Source organism: Struthio camelus, chromosome 20, assembly GCF_040807025.1.
Source record: "Struthio camelus isolate bStrCam1 chromosome 20, bStrCam1.hap1, whole genome shotgun sequence".
NCBI lineage: Eukaryota > Metazoa > Chordata > Aves > Struthioniformes > Struthionidae > Struthio > Struthio camelus.
Genome location: NC_090961.1, coordinates 3,551,575 through 3,570,795, shown reverse-complemented (window position 1 = coordinate 3,570,795; position 19,221 = coordinate 3,551,575). Strand labels below are relative to the sequence as shown.

General features: G+C 51.0%; 1 protein-coding gene across 9 annotated transcripts in view; it reads right to left on the bottom strand.

Moving 5' to 3' along the window:
• Positions 1 to 19,221, bottom strand: part of GPSM1 (G protein signaling modulator 1) — a 92,635-nt gene that overhangs the window by 46,617 nt on the left and 26,797 nt on the right. For 7 of the 9 annotated variants that reach the window (XM_009665713.2, XM_068914468.1, XM_068914464.1 and 4 more), the window contains 6 exons: positions 6,724 to 6,945; positions 6,043 to 6,178; positions 5,608 to 5,750; positions 3,130 to 3,253; positions 1,782 to 1,897; positions 1,302 to 1,457 (listed from right to left, as the gene is read on the bottom strand). In XM_009665713.2, coding sequence (XP_009664008.2) covers positions 1,302 to 1,457; positions 1,782 to 1,897; positions 3,130 to 3,253; positions 5,608 to 5,750; positions 6,043 to 6,178; positions 6,724 to 6,945 — 897 coding nt within the window. Of the gene's footprint in view, positions 1 to 1,301; positions 1,458 to 1,781; positions 1,898 to 3,129; positions 3,254 to 5,607; positions 5,751 to 6,042; positions 6,179 to 6,723; positions 6,946 to 7,433; positions 7,451 to 11,662; positions 11,698 to 19,221 lie in introns of those variants that run through there. The other 2 variants (XM_068914466.1, XM_068914467.1) reach the window with 2 other exon arrangements.

Here is a 19,221-nt window from a genome sequence, read left to right as displayed (position 1 = left end):
ATTAGCAAGAACACGGCAAGGAGAAAACATTGCAGGCGTGCACCGCTCTCCTGCTAAATACCAGGACCACATCACCCAGGACGCGTACACAACCTAAAACTGCATGCAACAGCTAAGCAAACGTGGTCCTGTTTCCACCAGGCCTCCAGAGTGCAGCCTCTTCTATTCAGAAGCTAGAGAAAGCAGGAGAACGCGAGACCCTGCCCCAGGCAGCCCTCAGCCCGAGCCGCACCGGGCACACGGGTGTCCCTGGAGCAGCTATTGGCACCTGTTAGTACAAGCAGGTAGAGCCACACTGCTCAGCAGAGCCTGCTCAGCTCTGCAAACGAGCAGATGTGGGGGGTGAAGGGATAAAAAAAGCACATGGGGGCGCGAGGGGAGGTTCAGCGTGACTGCAACTCCCTTTTCAGAGGTTTGGGCGGGTTGATCAGCATTTAAACATTTTTCTTGTCATCCTGTTCAATACCTTCTGCTCATGGGGTGTGTTCCCAGAAATGCAGGAGCCCACAGGCCTGCACCCCCACAGCATGATTCACCCTTGGGTGGGATTACACCTTCCCTGAGCAGATACTGCCTGGATAGCACCACAGAGCTCCCATTTTAATGCCTCTGCTCCATCTAGCGGAGGACACAGCTTCCCAGAGAGTCATCAGCAGCAACACTGAACAAGGCAGCTAGCTGCAAAGTCACTTAAGGAGCTGCAGGGAGAATCCAGGACAACAGGGAGAGCGCCCAGGAGAAAGAAACCACCTCCGAGCGACTGACGCCAAGCCTCCTAATGGAGGAGAAGGAATGAGGCCAAGAAGCAAAACATATTGCCTCCCCACCACCGCTTGTTTCTGTGTGGAAACTTCCAGTGCTCTTTTGGAGCAACGAGGACAAGGTGGTGTATATGTCCTATCAGCATGGTTTCTAAAGGATAGGCAATTATTGTGAACCCAAGGAGGCTTCACAGGGTCCCACTGGGATAAAATAGCAGTAGCTGCAGGGAAAAGCACTGAAAACAATGGATTTTTCTTGAAGTACCTCTTACCAGGAATCTAATTCAACCCACGCTGGCACAGCTTTAAGGGCATGATCTCTGAAAAAAGGCTTGAGTGACATGATAAAGGTCTTAATCATGTTGCTTTTTTAACAGATGATTGCACTAAGGCTCAGGTTCTGAGAGACTTCTAAACACCTTTTGAGAACACAAATGATTGCTCCTTAGCCCCAGCTGTAGAGAAAAACAAATCGACAGGGAAGGGCCAGTGCCCTGAGCCCACTGGATTAGAAACTCCATCTCCTGAGGTCTCCCTTACCTGTCTCCCAGCTCCTGTGCTATCACCAGGTGTTTTAGATGGTATTCGATTGCTCTTTCATAGTCTTGCAGCAGCGTATATGTGTTTCCAAGACTGTAGCAAGCCTGGGCTTCTACTGCTTGGTCTTTCAGTTGTCTGGAGAGCTGGAGTGTTTTCCTGCATGGAACAGGGAGAAATGAAGAGACCTAGTCACTGCAGGACACCTCTGCAAGGTGGCAGGAAAATCCCTGCTTCGGTGTGGCATCAGTTGATGTTGATGCCTGTTACACGCTGCTGGGCAAGTGACAGTATTACTTGAACAGCAGCTCTCTGCTGCCAGATGGTGAGACCCGCTTGCCCTTGACCTCACTGCTGAGCACCATACATGCAATTTGCCTCCAAGTCCTTTGTCACACCCCTCTGAGCCTATGAATTCACTGCAATAGGTCAGGATTTCCAGGAGACGTCTGCCCTGAGCCTGCCTTAACACCTGGCACTTACTTGTAGTACTCAGCAGAGATGTCAAACCTCCCGAGGAAGATGTGTGCGTTGCCCAGATTGCTGTACGCCCTCCGCTCAGCTGCCTTGTCCCCAAACTCCTTAGCAATAGCAAGGCGCTGCAACAGACACAGATTAGTGAGCACAGGCTGGCCATCGCCAAGTTTCTGTTAAACAGGAAGTTTTCTGGAAAATTAACTTCTTGTTTTGCAAAACTCCCATCCAGGAAGGTAGTGGTACACAGGCCTATCAGGGCTGGATGCCACAGGAAATCTCTCCCTCTTTTGCAGTTCAGCATCAGGAAGGACCTTTGGAAAAGTGGGAGTAATGTCACATCCTCCTTTAACTCCCACTCCAGCCTGGTCAGTACACATCTGCTTAGCTTAAAGCGCATAAGGAGTTATGCGCATACTTCAATAGCTGAATGAATAGGAGAACGGAGAGCTTCAAGTCAGGTAGTAAATGGATGAGGTTGATCAACAGACTATAGTGTCCAGGAACACGTCTGTCACATCACGCAGTGCTGTGACACAGCACAAACATGCACGTGTGAGCTTACTTCATCTCACCGTCTGCACCGCAGCTGCTCCCCAGAGCCTGGCCCCTGCCTGCACCCCTCAGACCTGCCTCTCCTGTCACTGCCACCAGCTCCCCACGCTTCCTCACCTCTCACCCTCAGCTTTGAGGCACTTGCTCCTGGTAGAAAGACGTGGACAGAGTCTTCCTACCTGCTTCAAACCCCTTCTCCCAGAGCACTGCTGACTGCTGTCCCCCAGACCTCTTCAACCTTAAAAATCAGAAAAGCTGTGAAAGAGCCTGGCTTGCCAAGGTGCTGAGCACTCTGCACCACCTGGAAACCAAACTAGACTCTGAACTGGAAACTGAATTGTGTTTGAATGCAGGCAGGGGCTGTGTCACCTCAGTCCTCTGTAAAGCTTTACAGAAGCTTATTATGTTCTGCACACATTCGCTCCTGCTTGACAGCTCTTTCAGCAGCTTAATTACATTCACGGTTTGCATTTATTAAAATTCATACTGACACAAATTAAGAGCAGAAGAGCCTTGCTAGGTCCAGCTGCAAATTTGCCCTTGGAAATCTCCTTTGTGTTTCCAAGCCAACAGTTCCCTTTCCTCAAGCCATTCACTAGGGGCTGAGGGGGAACGGGTGAGGTGTTGCTCAGCATGAATTAGCACAGCAGGGCCAGGCCCTGAGGTGCATCCAGGAAGGAGAACGACAGCCAAAGGCAAACAGCTCCCTGTATTCACTGGGACATACTGGGAAGAGAAGCTGTTCCCTAATGGCTGGTCTCTCAACCCCTGGCCCCAGGAAGAGTGTTACAGCCATTTTTACCTCCTTGTGGAAGGCGATAGCTTCACTGAAGTTGCCAAGTAAGTACTGGGTGTTGCCGAGGTTGCCATAAGCACGGCCCTGGGCAGCTCTGTCTCCCAGCTCCTTCACCAGAGACAAGTTCCTCCTGAAAGAAAGCAGAGCAGTACATCTGGTCACACACAGCCAACGCTCTCCGCAGGAGACACTGCAAAGACACTTACACCTTGAAGAAAAGGGAGCTAACCCTGGAGAAGGCATTGCCCCTGCCCGACTTCTCCAGGCTCAGCCACCCCTTGGTAGGGCAGTCTGGTGACCTGTGCTAGCTAGGTGCTGCACACCTGATGGGATCCCCACGCTAAATAAGAAATGGTCTCCTCAGGCTAGAGGAGGGGGGGGGGGGGAAATGAGAAGCACAGGAGAAAGGAGCTTCCCCCAGCAGGACAGGACAAAACTGGGGATAGGAGCAAGATCCACACTTAGAAACCAGGGCTCTGTCCCCTGGGCTTCCCAGCCCTTCTCTCTCCCCGTCACACATACAGCGCACACAGGCAAGCACAGAGCTCCCAGCTGGCACAAAAATTTACCCGCTGGCTGTGCAACATGCACCATTCTTTTAGCAAAAGGATGGACAGCTATCTATAGGCACTATCACATCCTCAGAGGTGAGGAGATCGATACAAGACATCTTCATCTCTTTATACAGAAAAGGCTATTAAAAAAAAAAAAAAATCCTTTACTGAAGTACAACTCTTCAGCGGGAGAAAAACGTTAGCCCAGAAGTTAGACCCGGTGAAAACTTTCCTGTATAGGACATCAGCATGAACTTTGCAGCCATTTAGGAAAGGGAAGGAAGTTATAGCAGGACAAACTACAGGACCTCAAGGGAAAGCCTTTGCCTTGGGTGAAGCAGAAGTCGTGTTCCTGGCCCCAGCAGTGGTGACACACAAATCCATTCTCAACATAGCCAGCAGAGAGCAGCAGGGGCTACAGGAGCTAATAGTTTTCCTTCCAAAAACAGCTAAAAGCAGGAGCAGACTGTAGCCCTTAATTGCATAGATCATACTTCGATCTACACTGAATTTTATCAGGACAATACCAGGGGAATTTTAGCTCTAATTTTTAAAGGCTTGCAATGCCTTTCTTGTCTTCCTCAACCAGAATTTGCTGTCACACCTGGATCTCTCCAGGGAATATTCCTTAATTCATTTCAACACGCAAAACATCATTCTTGAGAAAACAAGAAGGTGAAAATAGACAGCAGCCTGCAGCTTTGGCCTGAGAGACGAAACTGAGGCCCAGCTTTGCCTCTGCAAAGCATAACATTTCCACATCTCTGCTTGTCCTCACGCAGCTGCTCCTCCCAGAACACCAAACCGCCCTGTGCCTCCGAGCAGGTGAGTGTATCAGTCTGCAAAGCATCTGGGTCTAATTCTCATTTCGGCTGCTGAGCCGGACACAGCTGGTTTCACCCACAGCACAGTTTTTCCCCCTTCGTTCTTATACGGAAAGGGAAAATTACAAATCAGGTACAAAAAAAACCATGCCAGGTGCTTCCTTTTAAAAACTCCCTGGTGCTTTGTCTATGCCATGGAAGAGTAACCAGCAAAAACTAATCATTCACTTTCATCCGTCATCAACTTCCATGGGCACAAAATCCAGAGGCTGAAATGTATCTCTTGACTAAAGCTTCCTCTCCTCTGCCGGTTCAGTGCCAAGTGTCCATTCACAGATTCCCAAACCTCTTGTGCTCTGTGGACAGCACAGCCTGCATGAAATCCCTCGTGGCATTACGTTATTTCAACCCTCGGACGTTTGACCTAACACGGTACACTGATGCGCACGTGAAAGCATGCAGGCTATGTCACTTCCAACAAGTTTCAGCTGGCCAGCTGAACAGCAGAAACAGAGCGTGCAGGCTGCTAACCTTCCTGGGTTGCAGAATCAAATACACTAGCTTAAACTATCAAAATAGTATGGTCCAGAGCAGAGGATTTATAGCAGCCCTATCCATTTACTACAAATATGCCCAAGTCTCCAGCATTATCCTATTTTATACATTCACTGTACCTGGTAGGAGAATAAAGAAGTAGGAATTACAGAAACGCAGTCTATCCATGTGGAAACTTAGACCCAGGACAGCCAGTGGCCTGATTCATAAAGATGCTCGTCCCAGTCTCACTCTTTACAGCAAGCATCTTGCAGAACTCTCACATCCTCAATGGCCCAGCAAACACCTCGTAAGAAAAATGCTTCCAACGGGACTCAGTAAAACTGTCATCTTGCACCCCATGCAGCCATCATTAGCCTAATGGTTATCAGAGTGCATCTAACCCACAAATCCTGAAAGCTGTCAGCAAAACAGGAACACCACAAATACAGATTAGGTACTGAGCAGGATGAGCTCAGCAAAGATGTACCTGCGTGTATTTTATCAGTCACTGATGCCTGACCAACCCTGCTCCCTGCAGGAGGAAGGGGCAGCCAAGCTCGGATACTTACTCATAATACTCTGAAGCTTTCTGTAGCGTCTCCTTGACCTCTTGAGGCAGGTAGCCTGGGTCTTGCGCCATGTTCCAAGATAAGTGCTTTCCCTTTGCATGGTAAACATTGCCTATATTATAGAGTGCTCTGGCTTCACCTACCTAAAAGGAGGGAAAAAAGGGAGCAGCAAGGTGTTACACTTTACTTTGCAATATGGACCTTTCCGTTCCCAGGAAGAGATGCTCAGCCAAAGCCAGGAGGCCCACATTTTCCTTCCCCACCTTCAGTGTCATCTCAGCTGTTACTGTCAGAGCTGCAATGCAGCCAGAAGGGAGAGTTTTACACTCCATCTCCTTCCAGAGTCAGCTTCCACCATGTCACATTTGCTAGCTTGCAAACAGATTATTTTTAAAGACAGGAAATATTTCCTGTTGGCTGCCAGGAACCAATTACCTTGTCTCCTTGCTCCTGAGAAATGTCCAAGTGTCTCTGGCAACAAACGACAGCTTCATCAAACTGCCCAAGTATTTTCAATGTATTCCCGAGGTTGCCACTGGCCTTTGCTTCTCCAATGCGGTCCCCAATGGTTCTGCAAGATGATCAGAGGAAGGAAAAGGGCTGTTACAAGAGTTCAGGTACATTTATTTCCCAGCTACTGGAGGCAGAATTGAAGTTCAAGGGAGCCAGCAAGCGCTGCGTTGTATGGGTACCACATCCAGCGGTGCCCAACCCACACGCCTGACTGGAGGGCTTCGTACATGCTTGCTCAGTTTTGAGGACAGATCTTATTCACTGCTCTGCTTTCTCAGGTGAACTGCAGCAGGCTGCTCCAATGGCTTAAGGTGTGCCACAAAGAGGATGGGAAAGCTAGGCACAACCCTGCTCTTACTCCTCACACCCTCCTCATCCTCATATCCCTTTCTCTGCCCCCCTGCCCTGAAGGTGGCTGGCCCATTCTTGTTGCCTCCTGAATTTTCCACAGGACAGCCACCCATGTCTCAGGGCTAGTTTTGGACACTCATTTCTAGAGCAGGTTCCCTCAGGCTGTTGGCCTTAGACCCCACAGATCTTTCCTCCACTCAAGCCCTTGACAGGTTGCGTCCAAATAGGATGAACCACAGCCAACGCACTTACCTAGCCAGGGTAAGGTCATGTTTATGGTACTCCAGGGCCTTGGAGTACTCCTTCAGGTAGAAATAGGCATTGCCCAGCTGGCTGTAGATGGCACTGAGTGTCTTCAGGTCCTCTGTCCCCACCTGCACCGCTGCTTCGAAGAAGGCTGCGCCAGCTTTGAAGTCCCCAGCCTTGCACAGGCGCTCTCCTTCCAAGGCCAGCTCCAGGCAGGACGCCTCCATTCTGCCAAAAGCAAGACAACCAGTGCTAGGAGTTGGACTGTGGTGTGCCCACGCTGCTACACAATGGTTAAAAATAATAATAAATAAATAAATCAGTGTGCACCTCTACTCACCGCACCAGGCAAAGCCGACCAAGGCAGCACGCGCCTGTGCTTCCCCGGTTGCACGGACCGGCCGAGGCCAAAGCCCAAACAGCCTTTAAAAGCCATAGGTAAGATTTGCAAGAGCTAAGTCATCTAGGAGTAAGTCTCATTTTCCAAGTGGCACAGGCAGGTCAGAGACACAGCGCGACAGGCGGACAAAGCCTGCACCGTCCCAGCAGACCCGTTTCCCACCCACGAGGCCCCCTCGGCCGCTGGCAGCTCTCCCACCCGCAGCCCCGCGCGTGCAAGGACGCTGGCTTTCTGCGGGCATGGCGGGTGCTCAGCCCCTTGGAAAAACTAAACCCCCCCCTCCCCGAACATCAGACGCAGGAGCACCCAGACATACCAGCTGCACTTGCAAGCGGCTGAAGACAGCCCCCGAGCCCTCAGGACGGGCAGCTCGGGCCCCGCGCTGGCGCCAGCGTGGTAACGCAGCATCCGCTTCTCCTCGAGACCTCGGGAGCCAAGTACCCAGGCTGTTCGGGCCAGAGCCGCTCTCCCCGGGGTAACAGAGAGGGTAGCCAAAGTGCAACACGTTTTTATTGGCTACCAGAGAAAACCCCGGGGCCGTGCAGAATTTCTTGGCGGAGCAGCTCGCAGCGCTCGGTGTCTGCTTTGCATTAACTCGCCCGCTGTCACTTTTTCCATAGGCGCTCTCCGCACACGAGCCTCCGGGCTCGCTTCCCGGCCTCGCGTCGCGCGAGCCTGCCGGGAAGGGCGCCCGCCGCCGCGAGCCCAGCCGCATGGTTTTGAGGGAAAGGGTCCCGGGCGCGCACCGGTCCTCACCCGGGACGACGCAGGCGTCTCAGAGCTCACGCGTGGAAACGCCTTGCCTGCTGCGGAGTCAGCCCTTACGTGAGGCGGACGGAGACCGCGTGTCGCGGAGCAGACACACGCTGATTCTCCGCTCCCAAGAGGCTTCTCTTGGCTCTTTTTTGCTTTCTTCTTTATCTATTTAAATAATTCAAAGCTATATATAAACCAAAGGTAGGTATCTGCTACTTCTGCACAAGGAAAAAAAAAGCTAACTTGTCCAGAGTCAGAAAAGTAAAGGTCAGACAAAAGAACAATTTGTTTTATTATCTAGCAAATACCCCAAAGAGGTTTCTACCCTAGCCTCAACGAACAAGTACCTGTAAGAAGCTGAGCGGTGGTACACAGTCTGAAAGAACAACTTGCTCATCATCACTGCTGAGACAGCAGCACAACCACCACCTCCTGCAGCAGTTCCCTGCTGGATCCCGGAAGACACCTCCATCCTGTGGCCGTCCTTGCGGTGGCTCGAGGCCCAGCACCAGGGTCTCTGCCCCATGCCGGGGCCCCACGCGGCATCCAAGTACCCAACTCCCAGCAGGTAAACACTGTGCTCCAGTGCGGGACGGTCCACCAGACAGAGGGCGTAGGGACTGCCCAGACCAAGAGACAGCAAAAAGAGCTGGTCTCAGATTCATCTTCTCCCTCCCAGCACCCTTGGGACCGCTATCTCGCTGTTTGTTTGTTCCCAGAACCACAGAATAACAAGGAAAAAGGGCTTGTGAAACAGCTCACTTGAGCTCCCACCTCAAACTCCAACACAAATACTTGATTTCAAGCTCACTGCAAAGCCCACATTCGAGGGGCTATTTCACCTGGGCAAGAAAGCTGCTCAGAGCACCTGTGCAACATCAGTCCCTGTCTTGAGCGCTCCCTGGCAGAGGCAATAAGAAAAAACGTTAGGACTGTTAATACTAAAAACGTTTAGCTCCTCTCCACTGATTCTCCTGCCAGGCCACAGGCAAACTGGCAAGAATGAGCTCGTGCTAGAGCACGCTGCACTGGAAAGGCCCATTCCTGTGTTTCGGGAGATACCAAACTCCCATGAGCTCCGACACACCAGTCGAGGTTCCCCAATCCCTAGAACAGATATCTGGTGTCATCATCGTGCACTGGCATGCATCTGCTGATACTTCCCAAACAGCTGAAAGAAGTCTTTCTCCAGTTGCCAAGCCAAGGCCCTTATCCTCAAACCAGCAAGATTCAACTCAAGCAGCTTAGCAAAGATGAACTTTAAGACGACTTGAAACGCAGGAAGGAGCTGCTACCACAGGAGCGATGGTGGGCTCCACGTAGACGACTGCAGAGAGAGAAGCAAACTTCAACAGAATTCCAGCTCACGTTGCAACACAAACAAAACTCTTCCCAGCATCCAGGGCTGAGCTTACCAAGTGTAAACGGTCCGAAGGCTGAGCTGGAGAGCAGTCTCCCTAAATCATGAAAGCAGTCAAGTACAGACCGAACTTTAAATGCAATTTAAATAGCTTGAAATCACAGATCCCTTCCCCACAATACAGACAACCCCACAGCAACAGAGCTCAAGCTCTAAGGTGCTAAGAGCAGCATCTTGCTCAGGCTATATTTGCCAGTGAAAACATAACCAGAAGAGAAGTTTGTGTCTCAGGGTCTATATTCTGATACACGCTCTGGGCGCTTTCCTGGAGTTCCCATAGCAACTACTCAGGCGTAACGCAGTGGCACGACCCTCCAATACACACAGCCTTTAATTAAAATCTGTTTGTCCTTGAGCAGGCTGCTTTGCAGCGTGTCTGACTTCTCTAATTAACATCACTGCTCAGTTTGGGACCTAAGCAAACATGGGAAAGGCAGAGCAGAGGGGCTTTCTCTCTGCATCACCCCCAGCAGAGCCTTGCCTCCCAGGGGAAAGGACAAGAGCTGAGAACAGGAATTAAGGGCAATTTTTATGTATATATGTATACATATGTACATACACACATGTGCATGTGTGTATATATGTATCTCCACACACACAAACACATTCTCCTCCCCATTCATGCAAATAACAGGTCTAGAGACACATAAGGTACTATTAGTGTGACCCTCGCCCATGAAAACTGACACAGCTTCCAGGGTGGTGGTGGTGGGGGACATCTGCTGTGAGCAGGCTGCTAGTTCTGGGAAGCAACTTCCCATGCAGTTCAGCCACCGCAGGCTTAAAACCACTTAGAAACACAAAGGGACGCGTAGAGGAACCAACCAAACGTGAACGCACAAGTTCAAGCACACGGAAACACTCTGAATAGCTTCTGCTGGCTGTAGCATGTCCTTAAGAAAAGGCAAGGAAGAGGCACAAATTAGGAAGAGGATAGATCTCTGCTGTTCAAGTGAGCCAACCTGAACCAACCCTGACAGGCTCTGGCAAAGGAAAGTGAAAGTAGTGAATAAAGACAGACTCAGTTAGAGTCCAGTTCTCCCCAGAAGTCACGCCTGAGCCCTCCGCTACCTCTTCTCCCGCAGGTCACACATTGTCTGAACATGAACCCAAGCCCACTGGCAGCAGCAAGCAGTAGGGCTAAGGTCTGCTGGGGACAATCTTGCAAACTGTCCTCTCTACGTTCACAGGTGGAAGCTGGGGTTTTGAAGACGCCAAGGGCACAGTCATGTCTGTGCAACACACAGGGCTCTCCAGTTTTCACTCCATCTGCTAGGGCAGCGCTCCTGGTGAGCTGCTGGAATCTCAAACTGGGTTAACACGGGACACCTTTCCCCCCGTATGCTGCTGTTGTAAAACGAAAGGGAAAAGGAGTGTTGCTCCCATTTCCAATGACCTAGAGAAAGTAACATCCTCTTCCCTCTAAAAAGAGAAATATTTTTTGTGCTCTGTTGGTTTCAGGTACCAGGCAGATGAGTTCACATGGTGACAACCGATATCCCTAAATGACAGAAAGTCTCTGTTCATTCACATCTCTTCAGTGCTGCACAGAGAAGTAAAAGGGTCCCAGCACAGCCCACCAGATTGCCAGAGAGGAAGGCAAGCAGCTTCCACCTTTCTGAACTGGTCCCTTCCCAGAGCACTCTGCCTCCGGTCTCAGCTACTCCTGCTGGTGCTCGTATGCTCCACCCAGTGCAGAACAGCTTCTGCTGCTGAGAACTTCTCTTCCCAGCAAGTGAGGAGCTCAGGTCCTCCAAAAGAGGGTCCTCTTTGGGCAGGAGCACACATTAGTTTGACAGGCTCCAGAGAGACCTCAGCCATCTGCCACCCAGGAAGCGTTGCAAGGTCCGAAATGGACCTGAGAATTTCTTAAAGACCATGCAAAAGCAGGAGGAGGAGGATCCCATAAAGCACACACCTGCCCATTTAAACGGGCTCCAAAACATCCCCACTTGAGAAGGAACAGTCCACTCCACCCTCCATGGCATTAAGTTTCTCCTCTGCTGACACACAGGCAGTACACCAGAGCCTGTCTCACCTCGGCAGGCACCTACCTACTACTGATTAATACCAGAAAAGGAGATTCACTCCCTCCTGAGCCAGCAAGTTACTGCTGACAAGCGGAGGGTGCTGGGCTTAGCCATATGGCGTGGTTCAAAAGGGAGACGCTGCAAAACGTTACCTGCTTCTCTTACTTCCCCAGCTAAGACACTGAAGCTTGTGAACGCAATCCCCCCCCCCCCCCATCAAACGCTCAGCCTTATAGCTAAAGCACAGTATGTCCCTGACTGTGGGTTTGGACAAAGATACAGGAGGGATTGGGGGTGGGGGGGAGAGAAAGAAGAAGGAAAAAGAAAAAAAAAGCTCACTTGGAAGAGCCTCTGTTCATAAGCCTTGCTCTAAACAGGTGCAGACTGCTCATACAGATTTGCAAGTCCCTCCAGATAGGCAGGATTTCCAGGTGTTGGTAAGAGTCGCATCCCAGGTCCCAGGCCCACCACGAGCAGCCAGGAAGGTCTGAGAGCCTTCCCAGAAGACATATCAAGTCCCGGACCAAAACAACACTACAGCACGTGCAGCAAAATGTTTTCTTTTGAACCTGTGGAGATAACAGACCACATCTATTCTGGCCAGGCAAGAATAAAGCTCTAAAGAGGCCAATGACAGGCTCAGTTGTAACCGAGAAATGAGAACAGCACTGTCCACACAGCCTCGGCTCCCGACTGGCACGTCAAGCGAGTCCCAGGGCTCCCCAGCCCCTGCGATTACGCACACCCCCGCGGGGCACCAACGACCCCGGCCCCCAGAGCACTTTGCACTCCTTTTGTGAAAGGTGCTCAAGAAGGAAAGGGCAACATGTCGGTTTTTAAGAAACAACAACAAAAAGAACAAGTTTATTAAGAGCAGTAAGAGGCCAAATATAAATGCAACATTTGGCCACACACGAGTCGGGCAATCTGCACAGCATCCTGCCACGGGACCGAGCGAGTGGCATAGCGCTGGCAGGCTGCTTGGCGCCCACCAACGTGACTGCTGCGAGTTTCACAAACTGGAACGGATGCTGCTTCCCAACGCTCCCATGAGGCAGGAAAGGGATGACCTTCCACCACGCGGTAACAGGGAGCGCAAAGTCCCTTCCCCAAGCCAGTGCAGAGCTGGGAGCCCCAAGTGCTGCCTTCCAAGGCAGCAACTTACTTGCCAACTGGCCCTCCCTCCTCCTCAGCTGCTTCTTTTAAGGATAACTGTGAGCTGAAGGCAGAAAGAACAGAGAGGAACAGGAAGAGTAGATATTGCCTTTAACAAGCTTTCCCAGGGTCGTTCATCACTGTCAGATAGCAACTAATAATGAGATAGCACGCACATTGCTTTTTGCCCGCCTCCTAAGCTAGCTGAAAGAACTGAAGAGCAAAAACGTTGCTTTACAGAAGGTATGCAGGCCAAACGCAAGGACTCTGAAGCGGCAAATGTGTTCATGCAACACAGCAATACAGAGAAGGCAGTAAGGGTCCCAGGAGTGCTGGCGATGCTGAGAACGCTGCCAAGAGAGAAACAGCAAGCAGCACAAGGTGTTATCAATGCCACTAACAATGATTACCATGACTGCTGTCAAAACAGCACTATAATTAGGACTTCTGTGATGCTATAGGTCCCTAGAGGGGAAACACTGCTCGCAGTGCGTGTTCAGAAGCTTGGAGCTACAGTCAGGCCTCCCAGATTTCATCCTACCCTCCACCCAAATCTCAGTGGCTCCCTGGTCAAACATCCCAGGCAAATAACATGGTACGGACCTTGCCACATTTGTTGCTCCCTGCTAGCCTGGGAAACAGCAGCGCAGGCTTCCTCTAGCCAAGAGCTAACCCGCAAGATCTTGAGCCGTGTCCTGGCCTGAAGGCCAGGGCCAGGGGCTGCTGCAGCACGGGGCAGCTGAGGGGATACGGCCACGGATACCAGAGACTGCCAAAGCAACGCTCCCCTCGCAGGTCGGCTCATCGGCCCCACGTCCACGCCAAGCAGGCTCGCTGGCGGAAAGAGGTCGGCAATAAACCCTTCTTACTCGAATCCTCCTTTCCACCCGTTCAGGGCTGCCTTGTCTGGACTGTGTCATTCACAGCACTTACCCTGCTGACAACAGGCCCATCTCGCTACACAGAAAATACCACGTCACAAGACAGGGCTAGGAGACAGCTGTCTGTTGCTTAAAACATCACAGTAGCTCTTCCAGGAGGGAGAAAACTCATGTCCTCAGGACCCTGCCAAGCTCACGTGCCAAGAGAACCTCTTCATGCCTGCGAGGGCAGACTGCCTTCTTTTAAAAAGTGCATTTACAAGTATTTGGTTCATACCGGGGGCTCCATTGCAAAACTCATTCCAAACCAGAGCTGCTGTAGGTCTAAGTCAAGAATAAAATAAGTGACCTGTTAGATGGGTAGTCAGGAAGAAAAAAAAAAAAGAGTGAAAAGTGACTGTAGTAAAGAGTTGTCTTAGTCTAAAATTTGTTTCTCTTAATATGATTTAATGATGCAACAGATTTTAGCATCATACTTGCAATCTGATTGAATTTTATATGAAAATAAACGTAATTTCAGAGCACTGGCAACAAGGGCAATGAAACATTCTTTTCTAATCAAAAAGAGACCAAATTTATCAGGTGCTCAGCATAGATGTATATTCACTAGTTTAATTAAACATGAATAAAAAAAAAAAAACTGTCAGCACATCCTTAAAGAAAATAATCAGGCTGGGAAAGGGAATTACACCCGCTTAGTAATTTCCTTTCCCAGCCTTTGCACAGCTCCTGTACGTGGAGGGGGGGGAAGGCCAATGAATCCGAGCCACTAGCGCCGCATGAGCGCAGTCCGGCGGGAGCTGCTCTAACTCCCCCGGGACATTTCACAGTCCCTTCACCGGGACGCGGCGGCTGGAGCTCGCCGACCGTGGGAACCACCCCGGGTCGCCCCGGAGGATGCTGCTCTCGCCGCAGGGCCTCGGGGGCAGCCCAGCCCCATGCGGGAGGTGCAAACGGGAGCAAGCGGCACCCCCGAACACGAGGGCGTACGTACCGCCGCCGGCAACGCCGCTGGGAGGGTTCAGCCACCGCAGCGCTCCTCCTCCCGCCCAGCAAAAACCCTGATGCTGCGGCCACCTGCTAGAGGAACGGGGATGCGATTTGTGCCTTATGCTGCTGGAAAACATTTTACACTCTTTTTCCTTTAGAAAGTCATGTCTCTGCCTGGGAAGTGAGAGAACAGCTTTCCAGGAGGACATCTTACAGCCAGACTACGATAACGAGACAGGGCAGCAGCGCTGCTGGCATCCAGCGCATCTCCAAAACCCAGAGGTGCTTTCGTCCTGTGCTAAGTTAACACGGGCCTGGAAAGAACATCCCTGTCGCTGACCGCATCCGTGCAATCCTGCTCACCCCTGTCCCCGACTCCATTGCACGGCTTTTCTCACTTAAGGAAAGCTGCTCCAGACCCTCCCAATGTACAGCCTAAATTTATCCACGGTAAGTTTATACCTGTTTAGCCCTAGCCTATCTGCAGGACTAGACTGTCCTTGTCTCCTGGGGCATTCGCACAGCGTGCGGCAGTCGATGTCTGCCCGGGCAGGGGCCTCGCTCCCCGTCAAGCGGGGTTTTGCTCAGCACAGGCTGGAGGCTCCCGTCCTCTCGGCAAACACACACACGCCTCCCTCCCGTCTCAGGGAAGAAAATCTTATTACTAGTTCCTAAGTATATGAGCTTGCAACTTCATACCATTAAATATCATCACATTTCTATGACACTAGACCTGCCAATCATCCAGCTCCTGCTATTCAATACTCCTTCTCCCCCTGCGCTGCTGGTACCTTCACATCCTCAACATGCCCATTAGCAACCTGCTCTGTTTTGCAGCAAGGGCACTAATGAAAATATTCAATTTCCAAGACGAGTTTTGCGCAGCTGGGCCAGCAATGCCTCTCCAGCCGCCCGCCTGTCGGCTCCCCGGTGGAGCAGCCCTGCGCTCCCAGCCCTCAGCCCCATCGCCGCCCGGCTACTAACCCTCTTCTGACAAGCAGTTTCCCCTAAGGCACCGTATCAAGACGGACAGGGGAAGGCAGCAAACAAATCAAGATGTATCAGCCTGACTCAAACTACCTGCGGTAGAAAGTAGGGTGCCTGAAGCGCATCTGGGAGCTAGTGCCGTCCACAGGCAGTGGAGAGCAGCACCCCTGGGGCAGCTGACCTACACTGCACTCCTTGGTGAGGGAAGGAAACAAAACCTGCTATTTTGTTTGGAGAGAAACGGCCAAAGATGAAACAATGGATGCTGCACCCAGTCCTTCCCAGCTCCAAAATGGGCTCCAGCTGCCTGGGCCTGCTTCCCTCTTATATCTTCGGAAGCACATGAGATAGGGATGATAAAGTGATTTTCACTGCAGTCTTTTGATAAGGGCATGAAACAGAGAACCCAGAGGGGAAAATTACAGGGGGGTCTGGAAGCCTCTGGCTCTGCGCGCTGGCTCCAAATCTCCTCTTCTCCCTGATGGAAGCATCAGCGCTCAACAGTACTCATTTCAGTTAATTGCTATCTACCATTAGCTGCACAGCACTTAGGAGGGATTCAATTCCACTGCATATTTGCTAATAAATACCAAATGACAGCGAGGACAACAGCTGTATTTAGCTGCATTTACCCTCTTATTAGCAAAGCTGAATAAGACCCCATTTCAATTCAGAACGGCTCCAACAAGCTGCGTCATTGTCAAAAACTCGAATGCAAACTCCCCACGGCTTGCCTGGAAGCAAAAGTCGCCCAGCGCTCCCCTGCTTGCACAGAAAGCACGCGACCCTCCCTACGACCCAGGGCCATGCAGGATGACCTCCTCTGCGGCTTTGACGCATGCGGACAGGGAAAACTGGAGGCAGATGGGTGGCACCCGCTGTTTTAGCAACACTTTATGAAGCAACTAGTGAAGCTGCACCAGCGCACGCAGAGCCTCATCAACCTAAGGATCACAGAATACCTTGCAAAGGTGCGACGGTAGCTGTTATCCATATCTTGCAGAAAGGAAGCTAAAATTCAGCAGGACCCAGCTTGCCCACAGGGAGTCAGCTGTAGAGAACGGAAAAGCACCCAGGAGTCTGGGCTCCCGGAGCCTCTGCCGGATCCTCCCCGGGGCAAGTGCCGAGCAAACCGCTCACACTCACAACAGAGGAGGAGCATGACGAAAATATGACAGAAAAAGAATGGGGAGGCCTGAGAAAGACAAGGGATGCAAGGTTATTCGGGTCACAAGGCACGCTGCAGCACATCTGTGGTGAATTCACACGAGATGGTTGCACAGAGAGGTGGCGTTACAGGGAAGAGCACGGCCGCAGCTTCCCAGCGGCTGGAAAACTGCTGCGCTGGGAGCAGCCCCAGCTCCTGCCCTGGGCACGGCAGCCTCAGAAGGGGGATGCAGCACCTGGCCACGGGCAACCACGCAGACGTGCAGCACCAGAGGAAGACCTACCTCTCCTCTCCCCGGCTAACACACAAACGAGAGGCAGTTTTCCTAGAGATGCTTTCAAGGAGCAGAGAAGTTTCTCAACACCCAGGCATAAATGGCACGGCACCATGCGCCTGCTCACTCCCCTATCCCTGCCTGCACAGCAAGGGGCACAGGGTATGTAAAAGCTGAGCCTGTTGGATGCCAGAGAGCTCAGCACCTTCAAAGCCCCAGTCTCTGTAGATTTGGGGCACTCGGCAACATTGCCCCTTTCTGCAGAAACGTATGATCTTAGAGCAAAGCGATCAACCTCGAGCAATGCAATCACTGAAGACCTAAACTTGCCCAAAGAGATGCCCCAGTTCCACAAGCTTAAGACACTCATAACCTCTAGGAGCCTGCTCTACATCTGCAAGGATTGGGCCCTCAATAAAATTATACACTGGCAATAATCAACTTGAATCCCTATACCAAATCCCTCCCACAAACGCAGCTTACCCCACGGCAAGAACAGAATACAGTGTAATTGGTCTGTTCCATAAAGGGGTAAATACTTGCCTGAGTCTGAGAACATGATGATTAAGGACGTACCAATTTGAAAATTAATTCATTACACCACGTTCTGACTCTCAAATTTACTAAATGCGATTAAAACGCATGAACTGATCAAGATGCCTCGGAACAAGACTGCGCAGGAGAACTGACTTTCAAGAAGAGTGAGAATCAAAGCTTCTGAAGAGCAGGAATAACAAACCCTTCACATGGATCATCAGCAGGCCGTAACACCAGCAACAGCTGCCATCGGAGCCAAAGGAAAACACTAGCAGAGGCCAGCAGCACTAGCTTGCCAAATGCTAGTGGATTAACAGTACTCAGAGGTGAGGACGCTCTCTTGGTCCCAGGAGACGTGAAGGAGGATGCTCAGGCTCTGTGCTGTTAGGAGCCCATCTCACCCCTGTTACTGCAGGCCACAGTCAAGAGAGACTCTCTAACACCCGAAACTTGCCTCGCAGAGAAGCGAGCAAGACCTGTATTTGCAATGGGCCAAGTTTTGAGGCATTTGTATTTTGCCACAGAGGATAATTAAAATGAACTCAGTAAAATGATTTCAGCACAAGGGTGAAAACTTCCCAGCTGCTAGGAGGCATTTGCTCTCTCGCCCAGCGCTAGTGCCTTCAATGAAATCAATCTATCGTGCTGTATTGAAACAATACTCTTGGGATGATTTCACCAGAAGTGAAGCATTGTTTCCTTCAGTCGCTTCCAGAACCCTGAGGGCAACAGAGGACATGCAGTCTGAGTGGCTTTTCATTATAACATTAGTCTGGCAATCAGGTCAACATATCCTTTCACTAAAATATATGCCATAATTTAGCGCATTGCTTCTGCTATAAAATTCAGTGTGTTAAAATTATGATTTACAGCAGAAAAACAAATAGGTTTACAAGCAGTTGGCTCCTCAACAGCTATACCATGAAGACAGCTGACTTATTACCTGTTTTAACTCATGCTATTCAACTGCTGTCACCCACCAATATACAAGGATGCATTCATACCGAATCTGTTGCTGAAAATGGCTGGATTCTAGTTCTGGGGTTTATTTCTCACTTACAGTGCAATCAGTGGGAACCGAACGATCAAGCCCCAGTGAATCCCCAAAAGCAGCAATTTCTTTTTTCAGACTCTATGCCCAAAGCAGAGAACGTCATGAAGGAAGGTGGATGGCGTGGTTCCCCCAGGTGCTCGAGAGCAGGCGGGCAGAGCTGGTGGCCGGGCTGAAGGAGGGCCAGGCACAAGGACAGCTCTTCCCTGGCAAAGCCTGCAACAGAGCAGAGGGCACTACTTCTACCCTGTTTTTCTACAGTCAGCTCACACTCCGAGGGCTGTTAACAGCATTCTCAAGCTCCCCCTGAAAATTTCAGGCTTGATAAAAGTCTGAAATAAACCCAGACACATGCATGCATTCAAAAAACCTGCATCTACAAACGCAGTGCGAGAGTTCAGGCACAGGCCACGGTTGTTCTCCCAGGCTGTTGCACAGCCACAGGGCACCCCTCTGGACTTCGCAAACATGGTATTCCCCATAGGTCTTAAAAAACAAAAAAAAACACAAAAAACCTAACAACAACAGGGAGCAGGGGTCCCCCAAGAACTCTGAGGTCAGTCAGGGCACCTGGGCAGCCTGAGCTGGCAGCTCTAAACGCAGCTCTGCAGCTCCTCCACGCAAAACCAGACTCAGCAGAACAGAGGCAAACCTGCCCGAGCCTCGTGCAGCTCCTCGTGCAGCTCCACCCCAGCAGGAACCCTGCTGCATGAGGCACTGAGGGGATGTGGGTACAGATTTTCCCATGCAGAGGCAGAGCCGCTCCAAGTCACACTTGTAACCCAACCGGCACGCAGCAGCCACGAAGGTGCTCCTGGACTTCAACCAGCAATCCTTCACCAACAGCAAGTATTT